Source organism: Salmo salar, chromosome 01, assembly GCF_965601325.2.
Source record: "Salmo salar chromosome 01, fSalSal1, whole genome shotgun sequence".
Taxonomy (NCBI): Eukaryota; Metazoa; Chordata; class Actinopteri; order Salmoniformes; family Salmonidae; genus Salmo; species Salmo salar.
In genome coordinates, this window is record NC_138291.1 from 146,279,690 (window position 1) to 146,297,265 (window position 17,576).

Here is a 17,576-nt window from a genome sequence, read left to right on the forward strand (position 1 = left end):
AAAATGAAAAACGACATGCAAGTAAAGTATTTACTTACTCTTTTTGTCAACTGGGTGTCCATCATAAAATTATGAACATGTTTTTCAGCTTTGGTTAACTCCAGTTTCTTTGCAACCACAGCCACCACCAAGGCTGTGCAGCCAGCTCCCTGGGAGGAACAATAAATAGACACTGTTACAGAGGTTGACTTTATTGTGAACGTTTAAAAAGATGTAACCTACTTTTAGAAGCATAATATTAGGAAATTATGCTTTAAAAAAGATTCTCAAAACAATATCCTCTGAATATACATGAATCTGCACTGCCACCCCACCGGAGATTTAAAAAAATAAATATTGTAAGGTTTAAAAAAAAAGTCAGATACCCAAGGGCTAGATTTAAAAAAATTACCTTATAAGCAGCACTGAAAAAGAGAGCCGCAGTGGCATGAGAATGTAATATAATTTCTGCAATAAACTCTAAGAAAAAAAACGTTTCCAAAATGGTTATCCTGCTGTCCCCATAGGACCCCATTGGGTTCCATGTACAGATGTCGGATCTTAACTTGATCACTCTTTTGGCACAGGGAATTTTCCTGCTGCATCAGGAAATTCAATTGAGCCTTGCGAGTACCTGAAAATGAGCAGTTATCTTTCTCTCCATGCGGGGGCAGTCGAGTCATTTGGATTAGGGCTTGCTATCAAAATCATTTTCTCTCTCCCTCGCTCAAACGCTAGGCCTAGGGTCCTATTACGGCAACATTAAAATGTACAAAAATGTATCTGAATTGCAGCCATAAACATCAATAACCGTTGTTTTACATAGCTTGATCGCACCAGATAGATATTGGTCTCCACTAGGCTAAGTGTCAAGTGTAGCCTAAGGTCAAAATTGATTTCAATTGCCTCCCAAGTGGCACAGCGGTCTAAGGCACTGTGTCGCAGTGCCTGAGGCGTTACTACAGACCCGGGTTCAAGCCTGGGCTGTGTCGCTGCCAGCCACGACCGGGAGACCCATGAGGTGGCGCACAATTGGCCCAATGTTATCTGGAGCCAGGGTTAGGGGAGGGTTTGACTGGGCACACGCTGATACGGTCACCAGTTGTACGCTGTATATTTTACCCGCGGTCTTGATAAGAAATGACCTTACCAGACCCTTTTGGATAACATGAATAGGAAACGAATAAAATAATAACAGTCTACACCAACATTAGTTTCCATTCATACAAAGAGTCGGGTAAATTACCACGGTAGATTTGCCGTGGTAAACGAGGAAACACTTTATTATTATTGTACGGAATCCTTGTCAAATAGATGATTTGCCCCTAGTTTGTTAAAAAGGACTAAGTTGTTCTGATTACAATACCAGCCAGAGGGCGAACATATCTCGATTTACTTTGGTTGCAAGCAGGACTAAGGTAACACCGACGTCATATTTCAGGCAGCAGTAGAGGTGACCAATAAAGGTGGCAATTGAGATCAGCTGTGCAGGTGAATTTAGAGCATATTGATGGTTTAACGAGACATCAGCTGGCGATAATCTAGTGCCATCGATGGCTGCAATAGGCCCCTTTTTATTTGATTATATTCCAATAGGCTACATTCTCTAGGCTACCCGTTAGCCTATCATTGTCACATAATGAAAGATGTGAAAACGGATAATATGCTACTGTGTTTCCCTGTCAGAGTTGATGAGCTGATTTGGGCCATCAGTTGATTGACAGATGTAGCACTACTGTAGAACGATACACTTTCCTCCAGTGTGGATGCTCGTCCACGCTTTATAGTTAGGCTATGTATTCTGGTCTTTGGATTGAAAGCCTGTATTGTGTGGCTTTAATATTTAATTTCGTAAATCTATGAAAATGTTTATGCATTTGAGCCTACCCAAAGGTGATTTTGTTGAGCTGAGACACTGATGTGTAAATTATCAGACTATTTGTTTTACTTCTTGAAAACATTTAAATAAATGCAATTAACTTGTGGGCCCAATGTAGACTCAGGCTGGACGCTATATCGCCCAGCACTCATGAGGCTCGGAGTGCGCTGCTTAGACCACTGCTCTATGGCAGTTCACTAAGAGTATCCATAGGCGTGTAATATTTTATAATTTCGTTTTAAGCCTTCCCCAAACCATAGCCCTAACCTTAACAACTCGGAATTAACACCTAAACTTTTAACCTTTGAGTTGTTTCTGTTTCAACCCTGTAACCAAGAGGAATCAACCCTGTAACCAAGAGGAATCAACCCTGTAACCGCTCAGAATAAATTCATAAAAAATAGGCGTTCATCCATGAGTCAAAGGGCAGTGGGCCAGATTCGGACTCATACTAACTCTGGCATAGGCTTTGTGTGCTGCGGTCAGTGGCTGTAACCGCAAGTTCACACAGGCACTGAGGCGACCAACATAACGTATTCTGCCTATTGCTTGCCTTCAACATATAATAAAACAATTGATTAAAAAAATAAGATTTTCCCTAATGAAAAATACATCTACCCCTACAAATATGTTAATTTATGATAGTCCACATAAGAATTAACACGAAACGCTCTGTAGCCTGTACGTAGCCGACATAAGGTAGCCTACAATGTAGTTCTGCTTCCAGCTGCCCCCCTGGCGGCGATTCTAACTACTTCTTCAGATATTCAAATTCTCCTGCTGCAGGATTATTTTCCTCCTGCGATGAAAGGGGTCAAATTAAGATCTGACATCTGTAGAACCCTCGTGGAAAGGGTTCTACATGAAACCCAAAAGGGTTCTTCCTGGAACCAAAAAGGGTTCTTCAAAGGGTTCTCCTATGGGGTCAGCTGAAGATTTATTTTAGGTTTTAGATATCACCTTTTTTTGTAAGAGTGTAGGGCTCACCATAATACCAGTGAGGAGACAGACTCCTTTTCCACAGTAAGTGTTGGGGACCATGTCCCCATATCCAATGGTTAGAAAAGTAATTGAGATCAACCACATGGCTCCTAGGAAGTTGCTGGTTATGTCCATGTTGTCATGGTATCTGGAATGGAAGGTATAGATAGAGTCAGCCTGGAGTCAGCTTGCCAAATACTTACACGTCTTATACATCATACGTACAGTACATCCATGCCTCATTCATGTGCAATATAAATAAGGTGTAAACAGTTTCTCCTATCGCCTAACAAGACGTAAACTATGGGCCATAATTGTCTATCCCTTGACATTCCCAAGCAGAAGATCTGCATACAAAAATGGTGGTATGGCTGGGAATGTGAGGAGGGAGCACTATATCTGGATGTAAGCCTCCAATAGGATGCACAACGAGTTAACGCCTGTTCCCCCTGACCAAACCATGGTGTCTTATTTATGTTTCATGCAGTGCTTTGTGCAGCATAGCGTGACAGCGATAGGGCAGCAGGTCCAGACCTCTCGCAGGCCCTCACGGTCCACGCAGCGATGATCCACAACGAGATGGTAAAGACCAGCAACACGGTGCCAGGGCAGATGGTCATCAGGGTCTTCATGACGAAGCGTGTGTTGAAGTTGATCTTGTTGAGCGCCCCGATGCTGCGGGACGAGGCGTCTGTGAAGAGCTTGCTGTGGAGCAGCATGACACGGGCGATGAGATACAGCCGCAAGAACATGGGGATGGACAGGATGATGTCCACGTCCGCGTCCGTCTTGGACGGGGTGTAGGAGAAGGCCAGGCGTGCTGTCCAGGTGAAGGTGTAGTTCCCTGGGATGGGGTGGATGGCGCACACCAGGATCTCCAGGCAGATGAAGAAGATGCGCTCGTAGGTCATGGCTATCCTCCAGTCGTCTGCTGCATTGTCTACCATGAATAACTGAATAACAACATGGATGGAGGGGGAGAGGGAAGCAGATGGAGGTTACTGAACTAGCTCTGGTTAAATGCAGCCTTGCATATGAATCCCAATGGCATCATTCTAAATGGATAAAAACCATAAACCATTACGAGCACACTCAATCAATGGAAATGAATGAACTCAGGTTTCTGACTGATCGACGTTCAGTGATTCCCATTACTAACTGTTAGCGTTCGCTACACTGTTCACACTGTTCTGCCACGGAAGTCTATGGGACCTCCTGCATGTGGATAACATTTCCGACTTCAAAGCATTAAACTGATGAGAACATCTGCCACCTCCCACATTAGCATAGGTCTCTTATCGCCTGGCCACAGAGCAGAAGGTAGGCCACTCCACTGGGGGCTTTGATGTAGACTGATTTCACTCCCTTTAATGACACTCCTCTATCCTATCCTCCTCTATCCACACTCAGCCGTGCTGTACACCTCCTCTTCATCTCCTCTTTCCTCATCGGCCTCCACTCCTTTCCACTTTTTCTCCTCATAAACACCTTTCATCTCTCTCACTCCAGTCTAAAGCTATCCACCAGTCCCGCAGTTTATTGCTCAATGCTTCCATCCACCCTGAACTGATGCCCTCATTGGCCTCGTCCCCTACCGACAGACCAAACACACCCCTCAGTGTAATTCAATCAAAGTGATCTATCTGACTGTGTTTATGATCTACAGATAAACTACTACCCTCTGTCTCTAGAGATGGCTTCCTCCCTTGCACCTGGCATACTCCTCTGCAGATAGATTGCAGACTAAATGAAATCGAGCAACGTTAGCTTCCTCTCTACAGTTGTCAAATCACTCCCCTCTCTGACACGCAATACCGATAGTTCACCTCATCCGCTCCCTCCTGCACTCAATCACCTCAAGGTCTATGGGTTGTATACGGGCTGTCACAACTGGTGGGAGATACTTCATAAAATGTTGCCATTATCAAATTTCAGAGCAATATTCCCTGTGACCTCAGCCATTCAATATAAAGGGAAATTTAACACATTTTAACTGAAGCCATCCTATGATGCTTAAATTATTGGCGCTGCGTCTAGAGATATCTGTCCCTCCAGTGTGTGGGGAACATGATTATGCAAATCTGTTTTTGGTCTTTGGTCTGACTTTTCAAACAACAGTTCTGTTTGAGATTTTGTAATTGGTCCTGTAAAGTATGTGCTTCCCATGGCTCCTACTGTCCACCCCACTGTCTAAACCTCTGAATAAGAATGAAAGAAAATGAAATATTCAAGATCAATTAGTCTCAAACAAAATGAGAAGTCTGAAATCTATCACATATCAGCCAAATATGTTAGCAGATCAGTCAAAACACCAGAACGTTTAATAATTCAGATTTCTCTATGAGCACAAAAACTTGGGAGATAAATAAGTGAAGTCACAGATTATGACTTGACATCCTGCCAACGAACCCCCATTTAGTACAACTCTAGGATCCTCATTAGAGAAAAAAATGCTGTCCCATTCCTCAAAGTGTAATGGCATCAATGACCTAGATAATATATTTAGCGATAATACATGACTAAATCTTGAATCAATGAAATAGATATACATTTCCCACGACCAAAGAAAGCTTTAATTTCACATCTCTAGCTCTACGACACCCTGAAAACAGATATGCATCACGAGACATGACCCATAAGTCAATACATTGCATTTAAAAGTTGCTGATGAAGCTGCATTGGGTGAAATGGTGAAAAACTCTGACAAACAGGCAGACAGGCAGGCAGGCAGACAGGCAGGCAGGCAGGCAGGCAGGCAGGCAGGCAGGCAGGCAGGCAGGCAGGCAGGCAGGCAGGCAGGCAGGCAGGCAGATAAACTCACAGACAGACATGTCCCTGTCTCTCTCTCTCCATCTCTCTCTCCTATCTCTCTTTCTCCTTCCTCTCTTCCCACTCCCTTATTCACCCCCTCTCTCATGCGCCCCCTTCTCTTTCTCTCCCTCCTTCTTTCCCTCCCTCCCCCTCCTCTCATCTCTCTTTATATTCCTCTCCCTCCCTCCTCTCTCCCACCTCCACCTCTAGATGTGCGTCAAGGGCATTGACGCATTAGTCAATACATTCCATTCAAGGTAAAAGAAAGTTGGTGATACAGCTACAATGGGTAAGTTGGTGAAAGACTCACAGACAGACAAACATATACACTCACAGACAGACAAACATATACACTCACAGACAGACAAACATATACACTCACAGACTTTTTTGCCTTGAATCCAATGTATTGATTTATGCGTCACCTCTCGTGATGCATATCTTTCTGCAAAAGTATACCAGACTGACGCTTATCAGTTGATACCAGGCTAGCACTGCACATACTACAGCCTTCCAATCCCACAGGCACACTGACACTACAGCCACCTACACCCCATTGCCACACAAAGAACATTCCACTAGAACATCCTGGCAAATGTCACACTCCCATTAAAGCTAGCCTGCAAGCCAAACGCTTCCCATCGAAAGCTACCGGAAATTCCAACCGTAAAAACCATTGCAGCATAGAGCATCACAAAGAAAACAACACAGAGACGGAGTAATACAGATTTCAAGACGAACGACCCACATTCTAGCTCAAACTACATTGCAGCTACGTATACAAAACCCTCCCACACAACATCTCTACCCAATTCATTCATCAAAACACCACATTGGAAGGTTCCCCCACAAATATAATTCTAAAGCACACAACTATGTGCCTGATGCCTATATTAAATACATACTGTAACAACATCTAGCTCCTTGAGAGCACTGACATCTGTCAGACTCCTAGGCTGAGAGATGCTGTAACACTAACCAGGCTCTCTGTTGGTATAGCCTTGATTGGTAAATGTTTCCAAGGGAGTGTAACTTAGACATGGAAACACAAGCTGTTACTCCACTATGTGACAGAAGCTATCTTACTCACAGACCTAAGCCATCAAAACAGTCCAAACAGAATATTGTCTGCACACAGCACGAAAGCTCTCATTTGTATTTGAGACAACAACTCAATGTAACAAAAGAAAGTGTTTTGCTTTAAAACAGTGTAATTAAACATTTAAAACCAGGTCATATAAGAAAAGCCTATTGGTCTGTAAAAGCAATTATGGTCATTCATGACCTGAAATACAATACCCAAGAGCTCTTTACCTCTGAGCATCAAAAATATTCCATGCTAGTGGCAGAAGCACTAGTTATGAGGGAGCGGGGGAGTAACTTACAGTTACAGTACATCTGCAGTGGAAAACCTGGAATTATGCATGTGGCTTAAGAAGGGACAGCAGTCAAGTCTCTTTCTACAGTATATCATACGCACGTATAACATGTCCAGTTCATATCCTCCTAGAATAAAAAAGACGGAAGGGGTTTATGGCTTACTAAGCTTAAAAGGTCCTCAATGCTGCGACAATAGTCCATCCCATGATCCATAGCCTAATAAAGAGCATGCCCAAGAGGGACCAGAGAGGGACGCATAGAAAATGGCCTGTTGACCCATGCTCACGCACCAACGCAAACACACACAGAAGATGATCTTTATAACAGAGAGAAAGAGCAGTGTCGCTACGCATGGTGTCCTACAAGCAGAACCCCTGTAATGCACAATGATAGACACAAAGACCCAGAGTGACCAGTTCCAACTAAGGCCAATCTCTTCAAATATAGCCTCCTGTCACGGTCCAGTGGCTGCTCTCAGATGGTTGGCTTGTCGTCTGATGGATACAAATACTGTTTATTCATTAAGGGACTATTCCTTTGCTCATCATGCGAACGCTGCACCCACGCCAGCCGGGGTGAGCCTATGCCACAGTGCGGACATTTTTGCCCAGACCACACCATTAAGGATGTACTTGAGGTCATCCCATTCCTTAGTCTCTCTGTCGACCTTCTTTCTTAAAGTATCCATAGAAGCTCACTGTGTTGGTTGCTGCCTGGGTTGGTTACTGGTTTCAGTATGCTCAATATAACTAATGGAGTCCAGCTCAATATTTAATCTGTCTGTGTAATGTGGAGATGGGAACATATATCTTGTCACTGAGCGAAAGAAATCGCTCAATCTCATTAGTGAATTAGGTTGAGAGGTTCAGCCCAATTAGAAATTCATGCAATGGTTTATTTATGATATCAAAGTGAGGCACTAAGAGGCTACTTTGCTGAGTAAATCTCAAGCTGTATGTTACATTTTATTTTGCATCTGAAATCAAGTGATCACTGAATGCGTAGCATTCAACTAAAATAAAAAATCTATATGAAAAGATAATATCATAAGTAAATCTCCCTTTGTTTGGAGTGCTCTAGCTGGAGACGTTTCTCATATATAACATCTATGTTTCTGATCATAAAATGTATCATGGGGTAGCAAACATGATCAATTAATACATGTGGATTCTCATCCTGTTCAGAGGCAGAGTATGTGTGCCCTTGAAAGCCTGTTTGTTCAGTGAAAACATTGAGATCACCAGCAAGCAATGGTTATCTGACTCCAGTCTGGCATCTCAGGCAGAGGACAGATTTCCCTGTGAGAAACGCACAGCCTCTCCTGCAGTTACAACACCGTGTCTTTAATACGCACAGAGAGGCACGCACACACACAGCACAAACACACACCATCCAGAACAAACTAAGCTAGACAGGGCTGGGTACATTGACTTCAATACAAAACCTAGGAGGCTTGTGGTTCTCACCCCCTTCCATAGACTTACACAGTAATTATGATAACTTCCAGAGGACGTCCTCCAACCTATCAGAGCTCTTGCAGCATGAATTGATAAGTTGTCCACCCAATCAAAGGATCAGAGAATGAATCTAGTACTGAAAACATAAGCTACAGCGAGCAAGCACTGCAGTGCATAAAATGTGATGAGTAGTTGACTCAAAGAGAGAGAAAGACAATAGTTGAACAGTTTTGAACAAATTAATTTCTTCAGAAATATAGGAGAAGCAAGAGACCGTGAGAGAGCGAGAGAGCGAGAGAGAGTGCGAGCGAGAGAGATAGCTATATTTCGTTGGTAATATTTCTTTTCACTTTCACTTACTTTCCTAGCGAATGCAGCTTGCTAGTTTAGCGTACTCAAACACCCGGCTCAAACAGAGAGGGATGCTATGTTAGCTAGCTGGCTATGGCTATCCAACAATGGAACTCTTCCAAGTCAAGGTAAGCTTTTGGTTTTATTAACTTATTGCCACCAGAGCCCGCCGGTGTAACTGCTTGCAGACTCTACACTGTACTGCATGATTGTAGCAGGTTGACTAACGTGCTAGTTCTAACGTTAGTAGCTATGTTGACTATGATGTTAGCTAATATGGTGACAACGATGTAGGCTGTGTGTAGCGGTTAGCGCTTATGATATGAAGTCCACAAGCGAAGGGAAAAAGTGAGAGGAGGAGAGCTCGTAAATGCAAGAAGGAATTATACAACGATAAAAGGGATCATACTGTTTGTATGTGACTGCTATGAAAGTGAACTGCGTTTACGTATGATCAGGGGTGTATTCATTCTGCCGATTTTGTTTAAAAAAAAATCTTAAACGGAAGCAAACGGAACAAAGCTGGAATAAACATATCTGAATTTGTCCAATAGAAACTCCCGTTTGCAACTATTGGACTAATGATTACACTTAGCTAGATGCAGGCAAGAGTGTGCAAGGTATTGAATGTGTCAATGTCTGTCAATGAAATTGATCACTCAAATTTCTCTCGACCATTGCATCTACACTACCGTTCAAAAGTTTGGGGTCACTTAGAAATGTCCTTGTTTTTAAAAGAAAAGCAAATTTTTTGTCCATTAAAATAACATCAAATTGATCAGAAATACAGTGCAGACATAGTTAATGTTGTAAATGACTATTGTAGCTGGAAATGGCTGATTTTTAATGGAATACATAGGTGTACAGAGGCCCATTATCAGCAACCATCACTCCTGTGTTCCAATGGCACGTTGTGTTAGCTAATTCAAGTTTATCATTTTAAAAGGCTAATTGATCATTAGAAAACCCTTTTGCAATTATGTTAGCACAGCTGAAAACTGTTGTGCTCATTAAAGAAGCAATAAAACTGGCCTTACTTAGACTAGTTGAGTATCTGGAGCATCAGCATTTGTGGGTTCGATTACAGGCTCAAAATGGCTAGAAACAAAGCACTTTCTTCTGAAACTCGTCAGTCTATTCTTGTTCTAAGAAATTTTGGCTATTCCATGCGAGAAATTGCCAAGTAACTGAAGATCTCGTACAACGCTGTGTACTAATCCCTTCACAGAACAGTGCAAACTGGCTCTAACCAGAATAGAAAGAGGAGTGGGAGGACCCGGTGCACAATTGAGCAAGAGGACAAGTACATTAGTGTCTAGTTTGAGAAACAGACGCCTCACAAGTCCTCAACTGGCAGCTTCATTAAATAGTACCCGCAAAACACCAGTCTCAATGTCAACAGTGAAGAGGCGGCTCCGGGATGCTGGCCTTCTAGGCAGAGTTGCAAAGAAAAAGCCATATCTCTGACTGGCCAATAAAAATAAAATATTAAGATGGGCAAAAAAACACAGACACTGGACAGTAGTAATGTACGTTGTTAACTTTCATTCATAGGCTAGGTTGTAGCAACCTCATGATGGGTATAGGAAAACTTTGAATATCATGAATTAGCCTAAACCTATTGATGTTACATTGAGCTGGGTAAATAGAATTTGAATGACAGTCATCCAATATGCTGTTATAGAAATAAGGCCATGCTCATAAGAAAAATAATCATCCTCCCTCATCTTAAACGTCACCGACCGCCACCGGAACAGACAGCAGAGCAAACAAACGACACAATTATTATAGATCGCTAGCTGTCACCAAAAGAAGTATGACGTCGGTATCATACCTTCAACATGAAATAGCATGCCCTACAACATTTGTTAGCCGATTGCTGGCGTTTACATACAGAATATGAGTGTATATAAAAACATTATATGGCTTCTAATTGGATAGAGGAGTCTTGAGGGTCTCTGAACTTTGAGACATCACACAAGGAAGATGGAGAGAAATCCTACTAATGCACCATGTCACCGATCACTGCCATCTTAAAGGGATACGTCAGGATTTTGGCAATGAAGCCCTTTATCTGCTTCCCCAGAGTCAGATGAACTCAACGCAATGACTGGAAGTCTATGATAACTGCTAGCACGCTAGTAGATACCATAGACTTCCATTCTTTGCGCTACCCTATTTAGCATTGGTTCGCAAAACTACCTCTAATTTCCTTCATAGCACACTGGATGCAGAGACATAAAAATAGTATCTATTAGTGCATTTGACTCTGGGGAAGTAGATAAAGGGCTTCATTGCCAAAATCCTGAAGAATCCCTTTAATCTAGAAGACACGTCCCTGAAGCCTCCCCATGTCCAAGAGCTGTCCTCAGACTGACCTAGGGACATTTCCGGCACTATGAGGACAGAAACTAAAACCAAGAGGTGTGTCCCTATATTGTCTAAGCAGCCAAAAAAGTGTGGAAGTCAAATCTTCCCTGTTTGTACAGTTTGGATAAGTAAATCACTTCAAAGGAGCTGGAGCAGCGTGTGGGCACCTCTCTTCAGTCTGAACTATGCATCTATATTTGACAGGCGTCTGTGAGTACAGATGGATGTGCATGCATAATCTATCTCAATGAGGATGGAAAACAGCCAATATTGAGAGGACAGGATAGGGTGCACGCTCTGTGGTAGAGATAGGGTTGGAAAATTCTGGGAACTTTCAATAAATTCCTTGGTTTTCCAGAAATCCTGGTTAGAGGATTCCCTAGGTAGAGATATATACCAATACCACCACTACTGATACAGCTGCAAGTAGCAATAAAAGTGCGATTGAGTGGGGTCACAATCAACTGACTAAGGAGAGTATTGTGTAATAATATAGCTGCAAACAGCAATAACAGCAGATATGGAATTTAAGTGAGTGTCACTAATCAAGGTGAGAATTGCTATATTGAGTCATATACCTGTCTGAATAAGACTGTGGAGGATATGAAAATCGAATAACTGAATGTAAGCCATAAAACGTATCAATCTGATATTTCTAATAACAACCCCGCAGCGTATTTGTGCTTTTCTATCGTTGTAATAGTCATTCAAAATACTCCATTCCCTTTGATGTTGTCAGCAAATTGGTTGACTCAAGGAAGTCTAGTTTATGACATGTACAGCGTGTTTATTAAATAACACAAACACAAAGGGCTGAAACCATAGGGCTGAAACCAAAGGGCAGAAACCTAAGTGAGAACCCTGGAAATGATACCCTCTTGGAAGCTTACACTGCATTCTATTATGTAGACAGCAATAGAGAACCTTTGCCAAGGAAATGTAAATGGTTTTGTTATGTATCAAAATATGGTATTGATCAGTATGCGTTTCTATCATCCCTCACAAAGAAAACTTTACAGTAGGCCATTTGAAAACTTTACAGTATGCAATTTGAAAATTTTACAGTAAGGCCATTTGAAAACTTTACCGCAGTCAATTTTAAAACTTTACAGTAGGCCATTTTCTAAGTTTACAGTAGGCCATTTTCTAAGTTTACAGTAGGCCATTTTCTAAGTTTACAGTAGGCCATTTGAAAAGGAGGCACATTGTACTGTTGAGCTGTTTCAATGATTGATATCCCTCTGGGGCTTGTAAGCCCTAAATATAACAAAGAGGCTAAAGAATACAGGCCATTGTAATTCAACAATACAAAAGATAATGAACTAGTGGCCTATTCATACACTGTATCCCTCAAGCTAAACCATATGAATTCTAGTCCAAAATTGAACCCGAATATAGTCATGAGAGAAAGGAGAAAGTATGATTATTTCATGGACTTGACACAAGTAATATTTATTTGATAATGGCAGGATTTTCCTTGCACATAATCTTTATCGCTACATGAGGTTAATCTACTTTGTTTTACAATGGTGTTTGAAAATAATGTAAATAGCCTTCATGTTTTCTCGCCGTTTCAAAGAAAGGAGACTGCATAAGAAGAGTGTTTTTAATGCAGCCTCAGCATGGTAAAAAAAATGCTTGGCATAGACAAATGTATTTCTTCTCTGGTCAATTCTACTCAGGTGGAGCAACGTAATAGGTCCCTGACAATACTGTAATATATGTCCACCTCTCGACAAGCCACACAACTGAGGGAGCACCATTCATTATTTTAATTAAGTGGTTCTACAACCGAGAGAGACATAAGTGCTGAATTGCAGGAAGAAAAAAACGTTAAGTAATGCAACAATGCTCTGACGCAAGGTCATAAAATTTAGTTTGTCCAAGTGCTTCAACCGTTCAAGGAAGCTGACAATCCAGACCAGTTAACCCCTGAAGGTTTGGAAGATGCAGGAGCCAATCTTGAGATGCAAGTGCCAGCCACTATCATAGTAAAATATTGATTTGGCTACTGCTCCTATTCTACCCACTGATTCTCAAACAAATTAGAATAAGTATTCTCCAATAAATAAGATGATCTTTCTCATTGGGTGTTTTAATATGTTAAAACATATGTTCATATGTTTTAATACCTTTCTGGTTAGGGTGTTTTAATATGTTATCAATTATTGTTGAAATCACAAATACCTAAAAGACTACAAATGAAATAGAAATTATAACAGACTGAAGTAGACATTGGAATAACAACTTCTTAAAGCTAGACTCTCCAGATTAGATAAGCATAAACCATCAGAGTGGGCAAGGAATGACATTCCATTAGAGCAACATAGAAATTCATTTTTTGAAGATATTTGTTTACAAAGTCTCCAATGATAAGAAAAACCTGGAGCAATAGGTAGAGAGATATATCATTGTTTGTGGAGCAAACAATGGAGCAATAGTGTTTTGGTTATGATAAAGCAACTCATCTCATTAAGATATTTATAAGTCAGTTTAAGTTTTCAATGACACATAATTAGATTATGTCACCCGCTAAAGAAGAAATGTACTTAATTTGGAAATAATTCACTTCATTTCAGAGTAATTGCACTCAGTAAAGTCAGTTAAATTGATTTATCGCATCAATGTTGGAGCTAGAAACATAAGCATTTAGCTGAACCTGCGATAACATCTGCAAAATATGTGTACATGACCAATAAAATTTGATTTGGTTTTGATGTCTTGGATACAATTGTTCTGCAAACTCACACTCATATTGATAAGAAATGTTTTAGTCATTTAGCAAATGCCCTTATCCAGAGCAAGGAATGACAGTAGTGAGTGCATAGATTTTTATACTTTTTCTCACTGTGCACTTTGACAGCATGGTACACTTGGATAGCAAATGCGTAATAACACTATTATGACACTATTATAACCACAGCTAACCTGTCAAGGGATGTGAACGACAATGACATGAAAAATAACCATGTTACCTGAATCTCCCTTGCGTGGTATATGATAATCAGACCAAGAAGAATGATTGTAGAAAGGCTTATCAGGCATTTTAGAGCTAATGAATACAATGACTCCTGTAAAGAGAAAAATAACAATAGTAATGCAACAACACATGTATTCATGCAACAAACAGTACTAATCTTACAAAATAGAAATATACTATTATATATTGAATCATTAACATTTCAGGAAACTCCTGTAAGGTAGGCCTACATATTGGATTTGCACATAGCTAGTTCAATATAGTACAAGGCTACAGTATATTAGTAAAACCTAGCAAAGCACTTCATACTGTAACACTTTATTTTGAAAGATCTAGATCTTGAAAACTTGAATGCTGACATGGAAAACATTTTGGAACTGTATCAACAGTGGACTAATGAAAAAAATACCAAAAGATTGTTTTTGAGTGGAGTTTTCCTTTAAGGCTATTCCTTTAATGCTTGAGAGATCATGTGTCACTATGTCAATGGAGTTTGTAAACCCACTTAGGCTCAAAGAGTAACCTGGTCTCAAAGCATTTTGTATTATTCGGTATGTAAACCTGAGACAGTCCATTTAGTATGATATGTTACGTTTCGTATGGTATTTATTCATTTGTGGATGTCCATCACTCATTTCATATGATATGTTAAGAATTACAATTCGTATTATATGTTACGAATTTGCAAAACGTACATTATGTTACACATTTTCCAAATGCATAATATGTTACATATTTGCAATATGACAATGTTTCTAACTTGTAAATGTACAATATATTACGAATTTGAAAAATGTATGTTACGTTACGAATTCTAGTTAGGTGGCTAGGTGGTTAGCTAGTTGACTAACGTTAGCTAGGCTATGGTTGAGGGTTAAGTTTAGGAGTTAGCTAATAGGGTTAAGGTTAGGGCTAGCTAACAAGCTAAGTAGTTGCAAAGTAGCTAAAAAGCTGTAAGTAGTTGAAAAGTTGCTAATTAGCTAAAGTTGTCCGTGATGAGATTCAAACGCTCAACCTTTCGGTTGCTTGAGGTTCGCTTTATATGCCCACCCATTCACCCTGACTGATCACCCTATGTAACCGTCTGTCTTATGTAAACACACCAAACGTAACATATCATACCAATTTTTGTGTCTAGTCTATGAGACCAGGCTGCAAGAGAGAGACCAGCCATGCAAGTTATGGCTGATCAGATGGTTTATGGGTTAAGTCTTCACTGTCTAAATATTTGATGTGTAAAGAAAACAAGTCGACTATGCTACTACTGGTTTAAATCTCTTTAAAATTAAACTTGCGGTTTTTCCTGGTAAACTCGACATGCCAGCCAATGAATCCTTCTGACCAAGATGGACCTGCAGCCTACCGGGTTTGAGTTACGCACCTTTCCATAGGCTCCCCATGAGAGTTCAGTCTCTATAACCATAACTACGATCCCAAACATCCCAAAGATCAAAGCATAGTCGCTGAGACGCTTCCTTTTCTCAAACAAGGCCCTTCTATGTCCAAGCTTTTGCCCAATGTTCTGGTTCTTCTTTTTACCCGATTTACTGCCACTGTTGTTACATCCACCCCCTCCGTCTCCCGATGCGTAAGGCATTAGGGTGGTGGAATTGTTCTCCGGTTTAGAGGCTAGGGTGTCCGACGCATCTGCGGTTGAGATTGGTTGTAAAGGCTGGGATTCGGAATCAAACTCGTGTAGGTTTCTGCGGGACGAGCTCAAGTTGCTCAGCGGTCGCATTACGCCGCCGTTGTATCTGCAGCTACTCATGGCTATTTCGTTATACGAGTTACTGTCTCTGTGGCTGCTGCTCGGGCTGCCCCACTGCCGATTGTGGCACTGCTGATGGTAATGATGTCTGGATGAACTACCATGACTGGAGGGCGTGAACTCACAGACGCTAAACTGGGAACCTTGCCTCGAATACGTTACGGATGGCGTCCTTAAAGTTCCTTGAGTGGTCGGCGACGTCCCGCGAAAAACTAGGCTTTTTCTTGCATCACATGTACAGTTATTGCAGGTGCAGCATTGGTTACGCTCCTTAGTGAGCCGTTCCTCTCGTCCGCAGTAGTGCTGGTACTTACAGTGATGCTGGAACTGCTGCTCTTGAAGGAAATCGTTCTGCAACTGCAAAGGGGTTTCCATGTCAGTGCTGCTGTTTAAAGCAGCAGTCGGGTACCACCATACACCCGCTGAAGGGCGTTGTGGTATGTCCTGGAGGACAGCTACGGAGCAAGATTAGACCCATTTCGGCTCCTGTAGAATGTAAGTGATGGCTCCAATTGGATAGACAGGACCAAAACAACCGTCTTGACGTCATTGAAAAGGTTGCAACATTTTTTCGAACATTCATTCAAGGAAAGTAGCATGTCAGTAGAGAAAAACAATGTCTTACAAGTGAGACTGTTCAAGTATGAACATCAAGATAAGGGAAAAAAATAATTGAGGGCATATTACATATGCTCATAACCTAGGCGTACTGCTATACAAGGGACCTCTCAATGATGTTCACTCTGATGTTCACTGTAAAATGCCAGTGGGGTAGCCTACCATTTACACAAAATCAACTCATATTGTGTGATGTTTTGACTTATCCATTTATAAGAGTGTACACAATGTCTATGTCAATAAAAACGTGGATTACATTCAACATGCACTCTTATATCCATTACAGTCATTAAATAACAACTAACGTAATGTAAAGCAATACAAACACATGGCCTAAAAGATAGCATATCTTGTTCAGGAGTTTTCCCATCATCCAATATTCTTCTGATCAAAAATCTGCTATGCCTTTTATCAGCATGCACTACATTAGGCTGGTATCGAATGTAAGAGATAATAATAATGAAAACATGTTTTGTCCATTTGATGTAGTTTAGGCTACTGATAGGCCACCAAATAATTTTGGCGGTGGTAGGTTTGAATGGGCTCACTGGCTGCCGCACTGGCTACCGCCGTCGAAAGCGCGTTATAGATTAAAAAAAAAATGGTGATGGTAAATGTGCACCGTCAGCACCATTGGAAAAACATCAGTATGTGTTTTTAGCGAATTAAAGCCTACGTTGTGTTGTTATCTCTCTCATGATCTACGAAAAATTAACTGCTGCCAAGACTTGCACTTGGACACGTTTGGGAGCCCAGAAATGTAGCCCCACCCCTTGGATAGGATAAGCACAAGCCTCGTTTTGATTTACATTTGGTTGAGTTGTCGACTAACGTGAGTTCAACGTGAAATCACCAAACATTTCACCATGTTATTAGATTTAGGTTAAAAGTTGAGTGAAAAAAAATACGAAATTCCCTTACATTGATGACTTTTTGCAAATCCAATCAGTTTTTCACTTGTTTCAAGTCATCGCATATATTTGTTTTGTTGAAATGACGTGT

The 17,576-nt window shown here is 41.1% G+C and overlaps 1 protein-coding gene across 2 annotated transcripts in view; it reads right to left on the bottom strand.

Annotated features, from left to right (window-relative positions):
* The window catches only part of kcnn2 (potassium calcium-activated channel subfamily N member 2), a 31,181-nt gene extending 14,507 nt beyond the window's left edge, over positions 1-16,674 (bottom strand). For both annotated transcript variants that reach the window (XM_014131534.3, XM_014131545.3), the window contains exons 1-5: positions 15,570-16,674; positions 14,184-14,279; positions 3,374-3,792; positions 2,846-2,987; positions 39-149 (exon numbers count right to left, since the gene is read on the bottom strand). In XM_014131534.3, coding sequence (XP_013987009.1) covers positions 39-149; positions 2,846-2,987; positions 3,374-3,792; positions 14,184-14,279; positions 15,570-16,331 — 1,530 coding nt within the window. In that variant the 5' untranslated portion in view covers positions 16,332-16,674. The remainder of the gene's footprint in view (positions 1-38; positions 150-2,845; positions 2,988-3,373; positions 3,793-14,183; positions 14,280-15,569) is intronic.
* Between the last annotated feature and the right edge of the window lie 902 nt (positions 16,675-17,576).